Below are 23,797 nucleotides of genomic sequence, written 5' to 3' on the forward strand. Positions count from 1 at the left end.
ACATGACTTAAAACATTGCTTGACCTGTGGGAGTTTTGTTTTGTTTTTGTTTTTTAATTGAGATAACTGTGGAGTCACATTCAATTGTAGGAAATAACGTGGAGAGATCCCTTGTTTGTACACTGTACTGTGTTTACTCTGGCTGCTGTAACAAATGACCACGACCTTGGTGGCCTAAATGCTAAACATTCATCCTCTTATAGGTGTGGAGGCCAGAAGTCAGAACTAAAGGTGCCAGCAAGGCTGCAATCCCTCTGGAAGGTAGAATTTGCACCTTCCCTCTTCCTCCGGGTGGCCACAGGCATTTCTTGACTTGTGACCACATCATTCCAACCTCTGCCTTCATCTTTGTATCACCTCCTCCTCTGTATGCTTACTCTCCCTCTGGGTCTCTTCTGTGATGACACGTGTCCCACCCAGATAATCCAGGACTACCGCCTCATCTCAGAGTCCTTAAATTCACCTCATCCTCATAGACTTGACCCTGTAAAATGGCATTCAGAAGTTCAGGGATCTAGCATGATTTCTTTGAGAACCACCATCCAGGCCACTACATGTTTTCCTAGATTTCAGAGTAGTAACATTTTGCATATCCATAGTACAGCATCACAGCCAGGATATCGATGTTGATACAATCCATCAATTTTATTCAGATTTCCCACCGTGACTTGGACTCACTTGCTTCTGTGTGCCCTCATCCCATTCAGTTTCATCACCTGTGTTATGTTCATGTATCCACCAGTCAGGGTAGTAAGTAGTTCACCACACAAATACTTCCTGTTGCCCTTTCCTAACTGCATCTACCTCCCTCCCATGGACCCCCAAAATCTTTCATACCACTTTAAATACCCAAATATAGTCTATTTAAAATTGAGATATAATTCACATAGTATAAGAAATTGCCGTCTTAAAGTATGCATTTGGTAACTTTTAGCATTCACAAGGTTGTACAACTATCAGCACTATTTCCAGAACATTTTCAGTCACCCCAAAGAAAACCCTGCACTTGTCAACAGTTATCATGTCTCTTTCCTCTCAGCCAATGGCAACTAATCTACTTTCTGTCAGTAAATTTACACTTTCTGGACATTTCATATAAATGGAATCATACGGTATGTAGCCTCTGTGTGCCTGGATTCTTTCACTTAAAATTACGATGTTTCAAGGTTCATCCATGTAGCATAAATGAGACCTGCGTTTCTTTTTATGAGTAAATATGCCATTGTATGGATAGACTCCCTTTGGTTATCTGTTTCTTAGCTGATGGGTATTTAGGTTGTTTTTACTCTGTTGCAAACAGTGCTGCTGAAAACATTTTAAGTTTTCATGTGGATATATGCTTTGAGTTCTCTTGAGTTTTTCTTTAGAAATGGAATTGCTTGGTCAGTTTGATAACCTCTGTGTTTAACTTACTGAATTAATTACCAAACTGTTTTCCACAGCAGCTGCACTATTTTATATCCCCATCAACAGTGAAGAAGTTTCTAATATCTCCATATCCTCTCTAACACTAGTTATTTTCCATTTTGCTTTTTTTAAATAGCTAATCTATTGGGTGTAAAGTAATATCTCATTGTGGTTTTGATTGCTATTTCTTAATGATATAGAACATTCATATCATTTTGCGTATTTGCCATTTGTATATCTTTCCTGAAGAAATGTCTATTCATGTAAAATATCTTTTACATTTTTTAATTGAGCTGATTATCTTTTTACTGTTGAACTGTAAGAGTTCTTTATATATTCTGGAAACTAGACCACATTTTCTCCTATTTAAGTATTGTCTTTTATCTTTTCTGCCGGTGCTTTTTGATGAAGTCTGATTTATCTGTATGTTCTTGGGTTGCTGTGCTTTTGCTCTCATACCTAAGAAAGCATTACTTAGTCCAAGGTCATGAAGATTTACACCTATATTTTCTTCTAGCAGAGTTACAATTTTACCTCTTAAGTTCAGGTCTTTGATTCATTTTAATTTTTAAATTTTTGTATGTGATGGGGCACCTGGGTGGCTCAGTCGGCTGAGCGTCCGACTTCAGCTCAGGTCATGATCTCACAGTTTGTGGGTTCGAGCCCCGCATCGGGCTTTTTGCTGACTGCTCGGAGCCTGGAGCCTGCCTCTCTCTCTCTGTCTCTGCTCCTCCCCTGCTCATGCTGTGTCTCTCTCTCCTTCAAAAATAAATTAAAAAACATTTAAAAAACTTTTTAAATTTTTGTATGTGATGAGAGTTTGGATCCATATTTATTCTTCTGCATGTGCAAATCTAGTTGTCCCAACACCATTTCTTTGAAAGGACTACACTTTCCCTACTGAATGGTCTTGAAGCTCTTGTCCAATATCAGTTGACTATAAATTTGAGTTTATTTCTAGACTCTCAGTTCTGTCCCACTGATCTGTATGTATATCCTTAATGCAGTAACACACTGCATTGCTGTAGCTGTGAAGTAAGCTTTGAAATCAGTAAGTATGAGTCTTCTGACTTTGTTCTTCTTTTTCAAGATTATTTAGATATTCTGAGTCACTTCAGTTAGCATATGGTTAATTTCTGCAAAAAAGGATAGCTGGAATTTTGAATAGTGATTGTGTTGAATCAAGATCAGTTTGGAGATTATTGCCATCTTAACAATATTAAGTCTCCCCAATCTATGAAAATGGATGTCTTTCCATTAATTTCGGTCTTTAATTTTTTTTTCAATGATGTTTTGTAGTTTTCAATATCTGTGTCTTTTCGTAAATTCATTCATAAGTATTACATTCTTTTTGATGCTATTATGTTTTAATTTCATTTTTGGATTGTATTGCTAGTATATAGAAATACTAGTTTTTGTATATTGAGCTTTTATTCTGCAACCTTATGAAACTTGTTTGTTAGCCCTAATAGTTGGATTCTTTTTTTTTTTTAAGTTTATTTATTTTGAGAGAGAGAGTGGGAGCAGGGAAGTGGGGGGGGGGGGAGAGAGAGAGAGAGAGAGAGAGAAAATGAATATCCCAGGCAGGCTCTGCATTGTCAACACAGAGCCCTATGCAGGGCTAGAACTCACAAACCATGAGATCACTGTCTGAGCTGAAGTCAGACATTTAACTCACTGAGCCACCCAGGCACCCCTAATAGTTGGATTATTTATGGTTTCGTATATATAATATCATGCCATGTAGAAATAAAAGTAGTATGGGGCGCCTGGGTAGCTCAGTCAGTTGAGCATGGAGCCTGCTTCAGATTCTGTATCGCCCTCTCTCTCTACCCCTCACCCCCCCAAAAAAAATATTTTTTTTAAATAAATAAAAATAAAAGTAGTTTTAGTTTTTCCTTCCAATCTGAATGCCATTGTTTCTTCTTCTTGCTTAATTACCTTGGCTAAAACTCTAGTACAGTGTTGAATTACCAAGACCAGTCATGCCTGTCTTACTCCTGATTTTAGAGAGAAGCTTTCGGTCTTTCACCATTAACTATGATATGAGCCATGGCTTTTTTGTAGATATTCTTTATCAGGTTGAAGAAGTTCCTTTCTATTTTGAGTTTGAGTGCCTTTATCATGAAAGGATGTTGGGTTTTGTCAAATGCTTTTCTAATATTAATTAAATTGACATTGTTTCTTTTTCCTTTGTTTTATTAATATAGTGTATTACATTAATTGATTTTCATACGTTGAACCAACATTGCATAGCTGGGATAAATCCCACTTGGTCATGATGTATAATCCTTTTTATGAGCTGCTAGATTTAGTTTGCTAAAATTTTATTTGAGTTTTTTTGCGTATGTATTTACAAGGGACATTGGCCTGTAGTTTTTTCGTCATGTCTTTGCCTGGTTTTGTTATTAGGGTAGTACTGTCTTCCTAGAATAATTAGGAAGTATTCCCTTCTCTTCATTTTTTGAGATGAGTTTGTGGAAGAATTACATTAATTTTTCTTCAAACATTTGATAAAATTCACCAGTGAGGCCATTTGGATTTGACCTTTATTTCTGGTACATTTTTTGACTACTCATTCAGTCTCTTTAAGTCTTAATCATATTGTCTGTTCTTTCCAGTCATTTTAAGTTCCCTCTCTTTTTTCCTTTGTCTGATGGTTTGTCATTTTTGTTGACTTTACCAAAGAACCAATTTTTGGTTTATTGACTCCCTCCATTGTTTTTCTCTTGTATTTTTCTTTCCTCTAATTTTTTTTCTGCCCTAATTTTTCTTATTTCCCTCCAAATTCTGCTGGCTTTGGGTTTAGTTTGCTCTTCTTTTTCTAGTTTCTCAAGGTGTAAAGTTAGATGATTGATTTGGGATCTTCTTTTTAAGTGTTGGGCACTCACAGTATAAATTACTTTCTGAGCAGTGTCTTCACTACATCCCATAAGTTTTGGTTTGTTGTGTTTTTGTTTTCAATTGTCTCAAAGTAATTACTTTCCTTTGTTACTTTTCTTGGACCTTTAATTATTTAGGCTTCTGCTGTTTAATTTCCACAAATTTGTGAATTTCTCAAATTTCCTTCTCTCATAGATTTCTAATTTTATTCTGTGTGGCCAGAAAAAAACATACTTTACAAGTTTTAGTATAACTTTTATATTTACTGAGATGTGTTTTATGGCCTAAAACACAGTCTGTCCCAGAAAGTATTCTGTGTGTGCTTGAGAAGAATATGTAGTTTGCTATTGTTGAATTAAGTGTTCTCTGTATAGATGCCTGTTAGGTCTAGTTAGATTATAGTGTTATTCATATCTTCTATTCCCTTGCTGATCTTTTGTCTATATGATACTCACTACTGAAAGTAGGATACAAAAATAACTATAATTGTAGATTTTTTCCTCTTTTTAGTTCTGCCAGTTTTTGCTTCATGTATTTGAGAACTCTCTTGTTAAGTACTTATATGTTTAAAATTTTTATATCTTCTTGATGTATTAACCCTTTTCTTGTAAAATGTTCTTTGTATCTGAGAATTTTTTGTTTAAAGTTTAATTATTTTCTGATCTTAATATGGTTATTCCACCTCTCTTTTAGTTACTGTTTACATGGTATATCTTTTTCCATCCTTTTATTTTCAACTTATTTGTGTCTGTGATTCTAAAGTGAATCTTTTTTGGACAGCATTTAGTTGGATCAACTTTTTTTTATCCATTCTGCCAATCTGCTTTTTAACTGATGAATTTACCCCATGGTATGTGTTTTATATATATGGGTACGTTATGTAGTAAGTTCTTAATATTTATTGAATCTCTGAATATTTGTTGAATGAGTGAACAAACAAATGGACCATTCTCATGTAGGTCCATACAGTCAAAAATGTTAAATTATTACAGTACCAGATTTAGCAAAGTATGTATTTCAAGCAATGCATATCAGCCCAAGTAGGAATATGTTAGGGTATTTGAACATTAAACAACATACATGTAATTTGACTTATAGCAATAATAGATTGAAGGAGATTAACCAAAGGTCACAGCAATGACCAGACAGGAATTTCTTAATTAAAATTCATTGCCCATTCAAAATTTTCCAAAACAATAACAAGAACTATATGCTAACTAAGAGTGGAAATGAACTTCCTTGGCTTGGCAAAAGGTGCCTTTAAAAAAGAAAATTATTGTTAATATTGGTTCCTCATGGAAAACTCAGTAGAAGCTTTCCCTTTAAAGCTAAGAATGAGACAAGGTTGCCTACAGTCCCCTCTTATATTTAGCATTGTATTGGAGGAACCAAACAGTATTGTATGAAAAGAAAAAGAAGTTAAAAGCCTTAAAGCAGAGAAAAAAAGAAAAAAGCAGTACTCATCATTTGCTGATTCTCTGATTATTGTGTACAAAGAAAGTCCAAGACAATCTGTAAACAAACTTCAAGTCTATATTTTTCTAGAGAACTTACATTTATTGGTGTCATAAAGACAAATTTTAAAATAGAGGAGTGATGTGAGAGTCTTATCCAAAAGAACATTCTTTTCAGTAGTTGCATTTTAAATTGTACATAAGAGTATTTGAATAGTTTTTATACTCAAGCTATATGTTCTTCTCTGTAGAGCTACAGAGAGTTCTGATGAAGTGGAGAGCCTGCGACCCCCTCGATTCTTTAATGAGGATGGAGTTATCAGACCTTACAGGTTGAGGGATGGGACTGGCAACCAAATGTTACAGGTGGGTGAAGAAGTATCTTACACACTAAGATTAATTTAGTCAAGTTTGCTTTATTACAAGTATCTATATAATGATTCCAATATATATTAGATTATTTGGGCTTTAGATGTTTTACTTAATTCTGTTCAGAAGTTTTTTATGTTTACTTAGGTTTTAATGTACGTTTATTTACTATAAGATTTTTTTTTCTTTTTTACAGGCATCAAAAAGTTTGATATGAAAACAGTTAATGCATGACTTTGCAAGTGAAAGCCAGCAGTAGATTTTAGTCTTAAAATTTACAAACTACGTACAGCTGTTTCAGTATTTTGAATACAAAGAAAAGCTTTCGTATTGGTAACTTTTTATATAGGATTTTAGTGAATCTGATCTCGTTATAGGGTATTCTTAGTTCTGTACTGGATTTGCTAGATTTGTTGCAAACCATCATGCCTTTTGTACCCTCATAATTGGTGGTACTTACTTAACCAGTTAGACCATTTCTGTGTAGGGGACTCCCTCTGCATATCAAGCCACTGGTAGCTTTAATACAATTCTCCTGTCCACTTGGGCACGGATAAGGGAAAAAACAGTTCCACTGCTATTGTGAATTCTTGGGTTTCTTAGGCTTTTCTTTGGAAAATATTCAAGTGGCCATGACCTTCTTCCTGCCTTATGCTTGTGTAGTCTATTTAAAACCTGTGGAATCTGATAAGCAGTTCACATGAAAGCCAACATCTTTTAGAAAGGAAAATTGGCTTTTGAAACAGTAGACCATTTGAAGGTAGAATATTTTACCAGTTTAGATACTTTTCTTACTTTGAAAATTGTCCTTTTTAAAATTTGGATTATGGTGTAGGTAGCATACATAATAGGTTATACCGATTTCAAGTTATTTCATCTGTGGTTTAGATGTGGAGTACTAAAGTAAATCACTTGTTTGAAAACAAACCAGGAGTTGTTATGTTAAGTAGACTTGAAAATATTCGTAGTAATAATAACCTGTAGGGATATGGTGCTTCCTTTATAGCCTTGATATTTTAAATATTTTCATGTTGAAAATGACCATGGTAAATATTTAAAACTTCAGTATTTTACCCACTACATGTAGAGAATATCATTTTGAATAAAAGGTGCTTCCATCCAATATAGTAAAACATGACCATTGAGTTAATGTGTATTATTTAATAAAGTGATACTGTATTTAAAATGTTTTTAAAGCCTCAAAATAATTGCATATGGGGTAGAACTGGCAACCTAGTGAGAGGTTGTGCTCTAAAAGGCATTTCGTACAATCTCTGCAATGACAGTGTATCATTCTTTGGAAGATGCAAATGGTGCAGAAGTCACCTACGGTTAATACATTTGAAAAATATACTTCTATTCAGTTGCTCCCTTCCCTTGTTAGGGAAGTAACGTTTACCTTACATTAGTAACTTATGTTAATAACATACTACTGACATTTTATTGGAGTGCCTAGTCATCACCTATTGAAAAACTAAAAATATTTCTTGAGAAATTTTTAATAAATTTAGTAAGAAGGAAGTGTGAGTAGTGAGGAGAATTTAGAAATACATCCTCATTATCAGGGAATAGATTATAACAAAAGGAGAGAGACATGAGATACCAAAAATTTCTCACAGCTGATAGCTTGATTTTAGTGACAAGTAAATGTATTTTATATATTCATTAATTGTTAACTGAAGCTTTAAATTTTGGGATTTAAAGGTCAGGACTCTTGACTGTGTGTTTTTAAAGGTGCATATTATTTTTAGTAGGCCAGTCTTAGTATTAATTGCTAAAAGAGCTATTTAAAGGACTAAAACCTCACTATCCTTGTCAGCCATTTTACTTGTTTTTCAGCAAGAGCATAAATACAGTAATAGCTGGAATACCTGTAGGAATTCACCAGAGGCCTTAGGATGTTTTTGGTTAGCATTATCTCTTACAGGTTTAAGAAGTAGGTTGTTGGTTTGGTGGTAATGGTGCTTTTTTAATCACAAGTCTGTTATTAGCACACTGTTTAAAATCCATGAATGGCAGTATAGAGAAAAAAAGTAGATGACATAGAAACAGGATTTAAAATCTCATCTTCCAAGATTTCGTCTAAGTGACTTGACAGTGGTGCCCTTCGAAAATGTTTAATATTTGAAATGTTTCTCATTTTTCTTTTTCTAATTCTCCAAAAGTACTCTGTGTTCACTAAATTATATGGATCAAAATATCATTAAATATAAAATAATACTCTGTATGCCTTTGCATCTAGAAGGAAGTGCCATATTACAGTGCTTCCTGGTAGTCAATTCAAGTTACCTGCTAGAGAAATAGGATAACAATTCTAATATATTCACGAAATACCTTACTGGTATTACCGAATTATTTTACCCATTGAGTGTTCCAACCAGCGGAACTTATTAGTCTTAGGTCTCTTAAGTTATGGAATATATCCATAATTACTGCCCTACTCATCTGAAAAGTCTGCTTCAAAATTATTCTGACTCGAACATTTCACAATTTTACATGTTTGCAAGCATTTTGCCATGCCTGACTAACCTTTGTGCTTCTTTTTTCCTTTACCATGCTTACAGAAAATTCAGGTCTACAGGGAGTGGATCATGACTCACAGTAGCAGTAGTGATGATGATGATGATGATGATGATGATGATGAGTCAGATCTGAAATGTTAAATTCATGTGTTCTTTGTCATTTTATTTGGAATGTTTCATTAACATGTTTTGTATGACTGCTACCCTAATGCCTATATATCCATTTGTAAGGAGTGAAAATACTTTTTTCCTTTGAAAATGTGTTTTTACACATTGTCAGAAAGCAAAGTTAATTGCATTATTAAGCACAGAAAAATGTATTTTACATCCAAAGTGGGGCATATTATATTTTCTACCATTTGCTTGTATATGTTTTGTGGCTTTATAAAACGCAGAGTTTGTCTTTACGATTTAAAGGTAGACTTAAATATTTCTTTAATGTTCACTAGTTTTCTTTTAAATTATCTGCTTATTAGCAAAATGCCATTTCTAATATTCTCTGTAAATTTTTTGGGCTATAATTCCATTGTGTAAAAGAAAAATAATAGGAACACCAAGTCTATTTTATATTTAGCATTTGAAAAGTATTTTTGTCAAATTTCTTTTAATAATAATAAACTTATGTAACTTCAATATGAATGTGTTGTTCTATTCCAAAATCATATAGGTTGTACCACTCTCATAAGGAACATTCATGATTTGTCATGGAAGGTTGGGTGGTGACATAATGTGTAGTCTTAGAATGAAAAATAATGTTCTTTGGTTCACTTTTTATTTCATTATATGTATATTTTTGTGAAACAAGGAACAAAGTTGGTTTTATAGCCATTATATTTACTTGTTAACCTAAATATCTATATGCTATATCCCTATTATAAAATATTACAGATTAATTCAGGATATTAGAAGAATTTTTATAGTATTTTTATAGTATTTTTTTTTTTAATTTTCAACTTGAATGATTTTGTCCCATTTTTAAATTTTTTTTTTTTTTTGCAAGAGAGAAAGGGAGCACTCCTACTTGTGAACAAGTGGGAAGGGGTGGAGAGAGGTAGAAGATCTCAAGCGGGCTCCTCACTGACAGCAGAGAGCCTGATGCGGAGCTCAAACTCCCAAACTGAGATCGTGGCCTGAATTAGATGCTTAACTGACTGAGCCACCCAGGCGGCCCCTATCTTGTCCTAATTCACTATTCAGTTAGATGTACAAAAGAAATCGTCTAAAGGTGAATGACTAGTAGTAATATATATTTTTTTAGTTTTTATTTCAATTCCAGTTCATTAACATACAGTATAGTATTAGTTTCAGGTGTACAATATAGTGATTCACCAGTTCTTTATACTACGCAGTGCTTATCAGGACAAGTGCACTCCTTAATCCCCATCACCTATTTCACCCATCCCCCCACCTACCGCCCCTCTGGTAAACCATCAGTTTGTTCTCTATAGTTAAGAGTCTGTTTCTCGGTTTGCCTGTCTCTCTCTTCTAATTCTTTTTTAGTTAAATGGTAATCCCTATGACTGCTGTGTTTTTGGATCAACAGAGAAACATTTACCTTGACTTATGTTAATCAGTTTATATTGAGCTTATATTAATTGGATTGTAGTAAATAATTGCTTAATCAACTTTTGGTTTAATTGATTCAACTCATCATTTCTGAATCTCTTCTGATTCTTAAGTTTACCAAGATTTTAGTTCTATAAATCATTGTTCTATTTCTTAGAAAATGACTAGTTTGATTATTTAGTATTGAGCTTACAAAAAAAGAAGCTAAAAAATGATAAGGTCTTTTGAAATTTCTACCTGCCTAGCATTCATTTAAATTAAATAGAAATCAAGGTTGTATATACTAGGACTAAGAAATATGTGAGTGCCAAATAATTTAATTATTGTTTTCACCAAAATAGTATTCTTCTCTTTTTGGATGAGTAAATACATGACAACAGTGACCATTAAAATAGTCATGACTTGTATCAGAGACGGTGTAAATCCATCTTATCGCCATTGGTCTCTCACCCCTGGCCAAAATCAAACAAAACCTACTCCTTCTACAAGGAGCTAGAAAGAGCACAACCTATTATTACGTATTGCGTATGTCTTAGGAAAGGCCTGGAAATCTCTTCATTGACTTTTTACACTTCATCGAGGCACAGGGCCTTTCTAAATGGGAAAACTACTGAACTTCTTGATTACAAGACATTTACTGACTTTCCTGTGGTTGGTCTGTGACACTTAATGCTATGGTATAGGTTTCATAACGATTCGTTAAGAATTTATCGGGAAAAGTTCTGGATATTTCAGCATTGCCTTGCCATTTCAATGAAAAGAAAATTGTAGACAGGGTTACATTTATTTAAGATCCCTTAAACAGTGCAATGATTTAAAACCATATTCTAGTAACTAATAAGCTGTCATATAGTTCATGTAGTCTTAAGGATTTAGCATTCTTAAATTTTTAGTACTTAGAAGTGAAATATGTTCTTAACAGAATAACTGCCCTTGTTCTTTCTGTTTCTGTTTTCATGCCCAGGGAAAAATCTTTTCAAGCTGCTTTGACCACCAATACTATTTTTCCAGTAAAAAAAAGTTGCTTTTTATTACAGAAAAATTCAAGATTGAAGATTCCTCTGTTATTTTACACCAGTGTGCTCATGTTGGAAATATAGGACATGAACAAAAATATCTTCTTACTCCTCACCAAATATATAGAAAATAAGTTCAACTTTGGCACTTTTATGAGATGCTTATTAGAGGCTTTATAATTAATTAGAATTTTAAAATGGAAGTATTTTATAATGAGAAAGTGTAGAAAGCTACATCTGAAAGATTAAGTCGTACCACACCTTTCCATATCCTTTATTTATTTTCTAAATTTCTATATGATCACTGCTTATGTATAGAAAAAGGAAAGGAGGGGTTCTTCTATCATCTCTAAGGGAGTCATCACTCATTCTCTCTTTGCCTTTGTATTGACACTTGAGTAACATTGAAAACTGGCAGGAAGAAAAACTCATAAAAATCCTGAAATTGTGGACATCTTTACCATGGATAAATTTATAAGAGCAGCCTATAAGTGAAGTAAGATGAATTGGATATAACAAATGTAAATCCAGAATAATATTGCTGTCAATATTCCTTATAAAAAAATAAATTTCACTTTGTTTCCATATTTAAAATAATCTGGATTTTATAAATTTTACATTTTGAAATTTTGTTCAAAACATATCAGTGTTAAGTGTTGATTTTAAAGTGATGCTATTAAAATTTGCAAATAGAGCCATTGTAATTTGTGACTAGGACATCAATATTCAACATGAAATACATGATACTGTATTTACATCCCAAGGTCATATATCCTGAAGAACAATAGCTGCTGTAGTAGTTCGTCTGATTTAACCCCTGTGGTGAAATTTTGCATCATACTACCCTATAGTAATGGGAGGAGGACCAGAGACAAACAAAAGTGTTACTGAGTACTTTTCTACTACCCCTTCAAGCCTTTGGTTTTGTTTTTGTAGATTTCCTTGCAAATGTATAATTTATTATTAATTTATAATGGTCAAAAAACATTAAAGGTCTTAGGGGGTCTAAATAAGATACATAAATTATTCATTTATAGCAAGTAATTGTGATGGGTATGTAAAAAGAATGTCCATTTTAATTTATCCCTGCACCTTTGAGATAAATGGAGATTAAAAATGTTTAGATTGTTAACTTAATCTTTAATTTCAGTGGATGAATGTTTGAATTCATGAAGTGCAGTGAGTATAAACAGTACTATGTAAAACATTATCGAAAGTACTGAATCCAAGAAGAATAAAACACATGATTTCAAATTGGTCTCTATTAGGGAGCTAGTTAGAATAATTTAAAATTTTCACATGTAGCAGTTTGTGGTTGGTTAGTTCTAATGCGGTAGACCATTTTCATGTCCATTATCTCAGTGTGATGAATTTATTTGGTAATTATTTAGCAATAGTGTACCTCTAAAATGAGCTTTAAATTAAATGTCTAATAACTTTGTAAAGTTGGTTTTTAATATAGCCTTTTTATTACATATGTATATTCTAAGCAATGAAATGGTAACAAAGATATGTGCTAAATTGCATTATGCCATTTTCTGAATCTTAGAGATGCTTAAATATTTGTTCAAAATAGTATAGTCAATATCAGTGTTTTTGAAGAACAAAGGATAGTTAGAGACTTAGCTAAACACGTAATTCTTGATTGGGTATGCTGTGTTTTTCTAAATTATCATTTAGATTATCATTTAGAGTAGAAAATGCTTAACTATACGTCTACAAAGATTTTTCTGAATGTAGAACTTGGGATTTCTATGAATTAAAAAATTGATAGACCCATACTTCCATGGAAAAAGCTAAATTCCTCTTGTGAATCAGTTAGCTAACATTGATAAGAAAATTTTCAAAAATTAGATTTTTTTTTACTTTGCGACTGTAGTACATGCTCAGTGAAGTCAGAAACTACAGAAATAAAAATTATCCTATCTCCCCACCATTTATGATATATTTCCTTTTTAAATTTTTTATTAACATGATTGTGATCCAAATACATAAATTTCTGTTATAAATTTTTATAAGCAGAATTATTAACTTCTAAAAATTAAAAAAGTGATCTATCTATGGAATAATCCCCAATGTGGGAAACTGGTCTTTATTTCTAGAATACATAAAAGCCAGCAGAACCTTTTCTCAATTTTTATAATTTTTTGTAGTTATAGAAGTTTTATTTTCTTTTTAACTGAACATGTTTGTACCTTTTTACAAAGTTTCCTTCCCTTAAATAAATATCCTCTTAAAATGAGTGTGTGTGATCCTTATGTCCTTCACGTGTAGGAATGTTGTCAGCTGGGTTATTCCACTAGGTTAGCGTACTCTTAAGCTTTTCAGATATTTTAAACCTTTATCTGTGTTGTCTTTGAATCTCTTACATCTCTTACCTTAATATCATAGTTGCGATTATGTGAGTTGTTGTAGAAGGGAGGCTGTTTTTGTTTGTTGTATATTTCTTTTCTTTCAGAAATTACAGATGTTTATAATTAGCCTCAAACACTGCCCTAATAGCAATTGGAAGATAACTGCCTTCAGCCGACGTGGTCTTTCCCTTTACCTCTGGAGGAGAATTACAACTGATCTGGAAGAAAGGGCTTACCATAGGCAGTCAGATCACCAGAGTAGTGCTGAACATTCTTCCTGGCTTCATCTGAAACTTTGAGTAAGTGGACAAGAACTAGGAGACAGATGCTTATTGGATTTTACTCTTCAGTTTGTAACTCTTCCCCTCCAGAAGCCAGTTTCTGAATGGGATGAGACAACTGAAGAGAGCCAAATCCTGTTATCTAGGCAAGTTAGAGCTCTTAGCATCTCAACTAAAGCAGATCCTATGAGAAAGGAGATTAACCTAGATACATTCTAATACATCATTTATCAATTTAGCGGAGGTCTCTTAGAGAGTCTTTGATACATCATTTTAGAAGGCCTGTTCTTTCCAACATTTAGTAGTAAGTCCCACTGACTTTATTTTGCACCAGAAGAGTAATTCACTCCACTTAGAACCTTCCAGTATTACATAACAATACCTTTTGAATAAGACTTTGAAATTATATCTTTTTCTGGAGGTGATGATTCTACTTGAGTTTTTTCTTTGTATCAATTATAAAATGGTTTTTTTGATTCTTTTTTAATTCAGTAACCTGAATGAGACCAATTCAATTTCTAAATCTTTTAGGGAAGGATAAATACTATTAAAATAGAAAATTTAGTACATTTAACTTTAAAATAAATCCTTAAATGTTCAGGTAGGTTCACCTGGAGTCTCTCTTCTTCCCAAAGATGTGCAAATAGAGCTTCAACTTTGCAGTAGTTATTAGCTTAGAAGCTATTTAGCCTTTATTTTAGCTATAGGTGCTAAATTGTAACCTGGAACTCAGTACATGACCTCTGTACTTCTGTGTTAGAGCTCTACCTCATATGACTTCCCCTGGTTACTGTGGACAGCACCCAGAGTCTCAGCATGAGTTGAGCTTAGGAAAGCTCATTTGAGACTTTTTTTAGTGTGTGCTCTAACAGTAGTGTTCTTAGAAAACATTGGTGTAAGTTATGAAAAATCTATTTTTTATTGGCCAAATGTCCTATGAAAGAAAGGTGTTCTCTTGCCAAACGAAGCAATTCATTTTCATGCAGAATTAAATTGGAGGCCACTTTGATTCATCCAAAAACAAACTTTCATGTCATCTATGGAAGGAAGCACCGTGTACTTTTTCTATCAGTCTTTAGTTACAAATTCAAATGAAATTGATGTCCCAGTTACTTTTGATGATGACTCTAATGAATTTTAATGTCAAATTTTCTGTGAAAAATTACCACTGTGAAGAACCCTATAGGAAGCAGTGTGGAGAAAATGTACAGTAGGCATTTTGTGGCACTTCCGGTCTGAGGTAGTTGTTTTAGTTAAAGATCTCATGAAGCTCCAGTGGTGGAATATATAAGCATAGGAGGCTGCATGTTTCTTGTAAAGTTAACTTTTTTAGAATTGGCAGGCTATTTCAAATTTTAAAATTGCCAAAAAAGTGAATGTATAATTATATACGTGTAATTGAATTTTTGCTAGATGATCTGGTAGTATAGGTTATATGAATACCAAGAAGAAACAGTGTCATGTATTCATACAAGTATTTTGTTAAATTCTTACTAGTTTTGTATTGGACACTCTTCTAGATCTTAAGATTACAGGTCTGAAGAGAGTAGTCAACATTGCTGTTCATCTTTTCTGAGATTATAACCGTAGTGAACTTTATTCTAGTTATTGGGGACAAAACAAAAGCTATGTTAGAGGCCATCCCTGTCCTGTCAGATCTTCACAGTCTCATTCCTATTGGCTGTTGAGCTGCTTACTAAATGCAAGGCTCTAAGAAACTGTAGGAATCAAAAGAGACAAGGTATACCCAACCATCCAAGAAGATAATGATTCCTAGGTATTATATGACACTGGAGCATTGTAAGAGATACGGTACAGCTTGTAGGGTATCTGAATCCAGATTACAGTGAGCTGTTAAAGTGGCAGCGCACTGTATCTGCTGGACTATACGTAGTTCTTTGGGCTAACCCATTTTGACAATAAAAATTATCTGAGCTATAGCAGTATCTTATGGCTCAGGGCCTGGATTCTAGAGCCAAGTAGACCTGAATTCAGCTCCAGCTTTTCCTTTCACTAGCTTTATAATCTTCTAGTCTGCTTGCCTGGCCGCAATTTCCAAACTGTAAAATGGAGATAATTCTACTACTTAACAATTGGTGTTAAGTAGTGTTAGTATCATAACACCAAGATACAACAGTACCTTGGTGTTGGTAACATAGTACCAAGATAACAGTAACCTTGGTGGTGTTGATAGGATTTAAACAAGTAAGGTAATGTATGTGACTGTTAGTACAGTGTATAGTAAGAACTCATTGTATTTTCATTATTCCAGGTGAATACCAGTTGATGCTAGTTCTTGGTCATTATATAAATTTTATGTTCCACATTTGTCTCCTTTTTATCAGGATAAAAGCATTAATAAATCTTACCCTTTTTCTTCCTTTCAACATTAATAGAATACTGTAATTAAAATATCACAACCATTTCCACACATTAATTGGTGAACAATAGAAACAATCGTCAGTAATTTGGACTGCTCTGAATTACATACTATTTTGAGAGAAATGTTAAAATGTTTAAAATAAGTTGTTCTTAAGTATGTGTAGCATGATGGGTCAATAAATGATGCTCAGTAGAGGTTCTGCTGGAAATGTGTTTAGAGAGACTTGTAACTATCCACTTAAAATTATTTTTGGCCCTTCTTCTGGAAGAGCCAACTTAATGGTCTTTTATTATCAATGCACATAATTGTGTCATGAGCATAATTCTGTCCTTTCTCCAGTCTTTGAGTTGAGCCAGTTGATGATAGTTCATATCTCTTAAGGTAGTAGTAGTTTACTTGATTTGATTTTTAAGTTGGCGGGGTTATACTCCACTTTCCTTCCCGGTCTAAACTGTTAGCAGAATTTACCCTTTTGATTAACAATCAGAATAGCTCATTAGCTTGGGAGGAGACAAAGGTATGGGAGATTCAGAAAGACCTGATTCCTTACCAGATTTGATGACTGTCACTGAGATTTGAAGGGTTTTTTTGTTTTTGTTTTTTTTTTCCACATCAACTTGCCTCACAGAATAGGCCAAATAACACTCCTTCACTGTTGGTTACATTTATTGTGTTAGGTATATGAAATTATTGAGCTTTGAGGTAATGAATTTCCACTACATTTTATCATGAAGCATGGTTGAATGCCTTGTGTCTCCTGGCTAGGGCCCTGAAATCTCTCATGTTTGAAGTGAATTAGTAAAACAGTTTTTATCTCTAACCTTTAATCTAATAACTCTAGGAAAGTTATGCTTCTTGGTCACATTTTTCTCTAAAGATACGATTGTTTTGAACAAGTTGTCTATTTACTTCTTAAATAATTGACAAATGATAGCCTTTACTATTTTAATTTACGATTACCTACCTACATTTTGTTGTTTTTAAAAACAAGCTTAATTTTTTAGTATAATCTGTTTATAGGCCTTTCCTCTTTCCCCATCATCTGCTGACTATTCAAATTAGCCAGTGTATAAAGCTGTTTATTTGTTGTCCAGTAGATTGTCTTGTCTGATAGCATTCTTACTCTTTATTTCTCATCTAGATGAATTTCATTTTCCTCTCATCCTTCATGTTTCTGTCTTTTAAAAAAAAACAACAAAAACCATTTATACTTCCATGAGACTGTGTGGTCTTCCAAAAGAGCCAGGTACTGATCAGATTTGGGGGTTTTTTGATTTGTTTTGTTTTGTTTTGTTTTGCTGAACTGTGTGTTCTTATCCTTCATCCAATTTCCTGAAGTAAATCTGCCATGAATATTAGCACTTTAGATTGTTTGGGATTTAAAGCCTTCCATGTTTGTGATTTATTCCCCGTATCTGTGTTTTCATATTTTGCTTTGTTCTTTTCAGAAATATTTTTGTTATAGAACTTTGCTGATTCATAGCATTTGGACGACTTGAATGTGTTAGCAATATAATTTTCAGCGTCTCTTCTTTTTCTAAAGTATTGGAATTACCTGATATGAAATGTGGATGTTAGTAGAGGGTGACCCTGACACCCCTATCTTATAGGTTCCTACCATCAGTGTATTTCTAGGTTTGCAGTCACTTTGGATTTATTTGTATCTAATAAACTAAGGTCTACATACTCTTCTAATGCAAAAAGAACCCTTTCACCAGTAACCATACATTTTAATTATCTATAAATTCTGACAGTTATATGTAACAGTTCCTTTGTGTTCTCAAACGATGATGTGTATTTTAATGAATAAGGCAAAATTTGTTTTTTTATTTTACACCACATGTTAAATGAGGCTAACATGTCTAACATACTGGCTAATGTACTTGATACTTCAGCCTAATTATTGGATTTCAGCCAAATTTTTGTCTTTATGCAAAGGCTCTATATAGTGATTCCTAGCCCTAGTTTTGTAGTTCTTCATTTATTTTAAAGGGTATCACAAATTATTTCAGCAGAAACATTGATACGTAATATCTGTTTGGGAAAGAGGAAGACAGGATATTAACACTGAACTATTTGAACCCTACTAACCTAAAAAAAAAAAATCAGCCTGCCTGCACTGCTTTAGCAGCCTGCTTCAGCAACATCCAGCATCAGGGATATTGAAGACACTTTTGAGGTACCATGGGAAACGTGTGACTGGCACCATAAGAGGAAACATCATGGTATAGTGAAAAGCACTGGAACTAGAAGGGAAGAAACCACTTTTCTGAGCCCACTTTTGCAACTGACAGTATGACCCCAAGCAAGTCACTTAACTGTAATCTTAGCTAATCACATACGAGGTTGCTTTGAAGAGTAGGTGGGTAAGACACTTACCTGATTCTCCATTATTTCATGTGTATATAAGTTCGTGTTTGGATGAACAGTAACTTTGCTTTAGGTTGAAAAATTTTTTTTTCCTGAAATGATTTATAATGATGCTATGAAAAGTAAAAGTCTAAATATATAGAAAACTTATAAAGTGAAATAATTAGGAAATTGTAATCAAAGGCATGATGTTTGTAGATTTTACGGCATGATGGAAGATGATGGTTGATAAGCCATCATATTCTTTCACTCCCATGCTTCTATGGGACTGGGTTCCCTATTCTTCTCTATTCACCTGTTTGTAATGAGTTTTGCTATATAAGGACTTATCTTTGATATTTATTCAAATATATCCATTCTGATAACAGCACAGTTCAGTGTATGTTCAAAATAGGCAGCTATATGACAATCGTGTCCATTTGTCTTTCGAGTGTTGCATCTAAGGTTTTTGGTGAGCTCCAGAAAACATAGCATGAGTGACTTTTGGGGGGATTTCTAGCTTTTACTTCCACCAGATGCTACTGTGACGTTTGACATTGGTTTAATTGCTTATATGCACAGGTTACATTTTATTTAAGTTGGGTGTGAAAAGTGGAAAGTATTGCGAAGCAGGCTCATCTACAATGCCCAAATTTAAAACATTAAAATAGAAGCTAGATACCTAGAGGTAAACCATAGCTTTTAAGCTGTTTGAAGGTTGTGGATTATTAATGAGGCATATAGACTCTTGACTTACAGTAGTGGTGATATTCTTGAGATCAGCATGTGTACTCTTGATTTTTAACCTTTTTTTTTTTTTTTTTTAAAGTTTATTTTGAGAGAGAGTGAGCAAGGGAGGGCCAGAGAGAGAGAGAGAATGAGAAAATCATAAGCAGGCTCCGCACTGCAAGCACAAAGCCCAGTGTGGGGCTTAAACTCAGGAACCTTGAGATCATGAGCTAAGCCGAAATCCAGAGTCAGACACTTAACTAACTCAGCCACCCAGGTGCCCCTGTACTCTTGATATTTAAACTTGGTTATACAGAACAAAAGAAAATAATACCTTTAAGCTAATTTCTTTTCAAATACAAAAAATAACTGAAAAGTGTATAAAATTAAAAATAGTAGTTTCACTTCTGCCCCCACTATTAACCTTTTCAAGCCCAGAGATAAGTGCTATTACAGTGTAGTGTGTTATCACCAACCCTTCCAGATATGTCTTGTGAATATATAAATAAGTGTACATGTATGTTTTTAGTACCCCCATTCATTCCCAGCAATGTAATTGCTCTTCATTTAATATATGTTGCACATCCTTCTATATCATTATGCACATCTGCATTTTTCTTTCATGACCACATAATGTCACACTGTATGGCTATACTATAATTTAAACAGTCCCCTGTATGATTTTAACTTCGTATTACTGTGAAGATTCTACAATGTATATCTTGGCATAGTTTTGCTTAAGATAAATCCTAGCAGTCAAATTCCTCACTTAAAGGGTATTTTTAATTGATTGGCATTTTCTTGATTTTGAGTTGTTGAACATATTCTCATATGTTTATTGGTCAGATTTGTTGCACTTAACACATTTTCCTATTGGTTTACTCAGTTTTCTTCTGTTGAATTGTTCATATTCCTAGAATTCTCTGTTATGAAATTAGCTCCATATCTCTGGATTGACAGATATTTTCCCAGTTTATTCTGTAATCTTTATGTTATTTTACTTTGTTCTGTTTGTTTACTGTTTTGCCACCCAGTAATGCTTAATTTCCAAGTACTTAACAATTTTTTATATTGTTTTATAGACTTTGTGTTTTATATTTAAGGTTGTCTCACTTTAAGGTTATTTAAATGTTACCTTTTCTTGTACTTAAATAGTTTCATTTTGTATGCCTAAATCCATGAGCCCCCTGGAATTGATTTGGTATGGAGAGAAATGGGGACCCAGCTTTAGCTAGCATGTTACCTGAAACACCATTTAATAAACATGCTTCTCCCAGTAATTTAAAATGCTATCTGGATTTTATGTATCCCTGTTTTTGGATATGTAGTATTTTATAACGTCCCAGTGTACATTTTGGTCAGTTTCTGGAATCTGTATTCTTTCTGTTGACCCATCTGTGTATTACTGCCAGTGAGCACTTAACCGTTTCACCAATTGTGCTCATGTCTGCTAGCTTAGTTCTCACTCAGCTTTTACAATTTGTTGGGTATCAACACTTTTTCTCGTAGAGAAATTTTAGTATAATTTTGTCAAATCACTTCCTTTTCTCTCCCCAGAAGAAACTAACACACCCTATCCAGGGGTCATATTGGCTGGATGGTAAAAATTGGGGTTGGGGAAGGGAATAACATCACTATTGTAATGAATTTTTCTATCTAGAATACGACATGGATTTCCATTTTCACGTTTTCTGTTATTCCCCTCAATAGTGCTATAGCTTTTATGACATAAATTTTGCATGTTATTTGTTAAGTTTATGCATAAATATTTATTTTTTATTATCCTGATAAACAGAATTTTTTTCCTTCCATTTTTCTATTTGATACTGTGTTTATAAAACAAAGTTACTGGGTTTATATACTTGGGTTTTCCAGACAATACTGTCATCTGCAAAAAATTTCTATTCTTCCTATGCAATTTGATACTTTTTAATATTTTATATTTTCTTAGAATATGACCTAAGATTATTTTGAAGTCACTTGTTAGCTTTTAATTTTAAGTTAGACATAGCCTAATGGAACACAATTTTCTGAAATCTTTTTATCTCTTTTGGATTTCTTCAAGAGATCTGACATTTCGGCTGAATTCTTAACATACCTCTTTTTGAGGGATCTTAGTCACAGTTACACTGTTTGCCCTTAAAAAGTAATAAAAAATGAAGTAAAAAAAAAAAAAAAGTAGGCTAGCCCACAATATATTTTAAGTAGCCAAAGTAACTCTGTCCTCAGAGTAAATGATATTTACAACAGAATTAAAAATGATGTGTATTTCATTTATATAATTATTTTTATATTTTCTGGGACAAAGAATTGTTGACAATGTCATGGATAGACAGTGTTTCCACAGTCTTGAAAATAAAGGTTGTTGTATATGCTAATTAGGTCCCACAGTTCGTGTTTGTCCACAGACACTCTGCTTCTCATTTGTGAATGAGTTGTGAGACTGGGAAAGAAAAGCATGTTTGTAAGGCAGATAGGAAAATTCCAGGGAAGATGCAAGATGGGGCCAATACTAATTTATGTGATACATATGTTTACAATGTGTTAGCATTTACATGTGTTTTTGTACATAGGTGATCAAATACTAGTATGTTTTTTAAGAGAAAATGAATGTGATAGTTTAATAGTAACCTTAACAGGTTCAATTTAAACTCTGTAAGGTCATGACATTATCTTCCAAAAATCCAGCATTAAACATTGATATAGCTGCAATTGAGTCATCTTGAATAAATCAGTACAAATAGGTGCTTTTAAGAAAGGAAGCAGCAATAATTTTCTGAACATTCAATTATATGATGTATTTACTGTATAAATATGTTAATAATTTTCCCCCATTGAGAAATGGCTTTTAGAGGATCACAATGCATTACTTGCATTAGAATAGAAATACTAATGAAATTCTCACTCTCTCTCACCTGTTTTTTAGGTCATGGAAAATGGAAGATTTGCAAAATACAAGTATTTTACCCATGTCATGATCAACAAAACAGATATGTTAATGATAACTAAAAGGTAACTTTGTTGAATGTAATTTGGTAAGAGGTTAACTGAGAGCCACTCATGAAGGGAAGCAGTTGACATTCACCATTTTTGGCACATAGTCACCCCGATTCCTGCTAACTCTGGTCCTCTTGCTCTACAAGCCTCATCAGAAAACTACATAAATTTATGTTCAGCTTTGTGCATGAGTGCAGATAAGTCATAGCCATGCACAAACGTAAATTGTTTAGTATTTTTTCAACCAATTTGAATAATCTAGAAATTCCCGTAAAACTGTCCTCACAGTACCATTTCTTCCCGCTCTGAAAAAAGTGTACAGTTTCAGATTACTCCAGAAGTCTTCTAGTGATATCTATCCATTAGCATACATAGAGATTCAGTCACATAAGTAAATACATCACTGGAGACAGGTGATTTCTTACGTGGATACTCCCAGCTCCAACCAGATCCTCAAGTAGACCTGTAGATAGAGGTACATGCAAAATTAGCGGCATAGCTTCAGAGGGGCTAGTTTTTGCAGGAGTTACTGTTAAACTGCAGGAAAGAGTCAGCTGCTGCAGTATTAAGATGGTTTTGGATGGATGGCACAGAGTGAAATGTGACTGAGGAGGAGAGGTTATGGCTAACTGAAAGAAATTGTCATTAAACCTCTGGTTTCGTTCACTATTGAGAAGGGTGAAGTTGTATTAGCACCTATTAGTTCAAATTCACTGTTGAACTTAGCAGTCATTTCTAACGTTTTTCATACTAACCACTTCCGAGTCTAGAATTTACAACACTATATTAATTTTCTTATTTAAAAGTAACACAAAGTAGAAAATCCACGTGGTATTAGAAGGTATACTTGTAAAAGTTAATCTTCATTCCATCCGAGGTACCAGTCCCTCTTTTCCCGGTCCTACAGGCCACCATTTTTACCTGTTTCCTCCTTGAAGTACTCTCTGCCTATACAAGCATACACGCATATGTATCTTAACATAAATGGGAATCTGTTACACATACCATTCTGTACTTTAATTTTTTGCTTAAGATCTATGTCTTGAAGATTATTCCATATCAACATATGGAGATCTTTCTTAACTTGTAAAGGACTACTTTAGCATTTATAGGTATGTACTAAATTTTGCATCTAAGTCAGTAAACTTTTATAATTGGGGGGGCAATGCTTCAAGCATTCTTGTTCTAGCGATTTTCAGTCATCTTTTTATTAACCCTCTCCCCCACTGACGAAGCGAACTGTGTGACTCATCAGAGTTAAACAAGAGTCAGTTTATAGATTAGTTTGCAAGATTTGAAAAACTTTTCAACATAATGGATCTCTTTAAAGGAAGTCATATAAACCCTGATAAAGTAAGGGAAGTTAGTTGCAGTTGAGTGAAAGGTAGTACTCGTACCTAGGATTTCCTTTATTTCCACGTTTCATATTTGAGAATTAAAGTGTCTTTGAGGGGCACCTGGGTGGCTCAGTGGGTTATGTGTCCAAC

The 23,797-nt window shown here is 33.6% G+C and overlaps 1 protein-coding gene across 1 annotated transcript in view; it reads left to right on the forward strand.

Moving 5' to 3' along the window:
• Positions 1–23,797, forward strand: part of VPS13A (vacuolar protein sorting 13 homolog A) — a 255,636-nt gene that overhangs the window by 226,304 nt on the left and 5,535 nt on the right. Inside the window, 2 exon segments of the mRNA XM_030292769.1 lie at positions 5,996–6,110; positions 22,240–22,325. Coding sequence (XP_030148629.1) covers positions 5,996–6,110; positions 22,240–22,325 — 201 coding nt within the window.

Source organism: Lynx canadensis, chromosome D4, assembly GCF_007474595.2.
Source record: "Lynx canadensis isolate LIC74 chromosome D4, mLynCan4.pri.v2, whole genome shotgun sequence".
NCBI lineage: Eukaryota > Metazoa > Chordata > Mammalia > Carnivora > Felidae > Lynx > Lynx canadensis.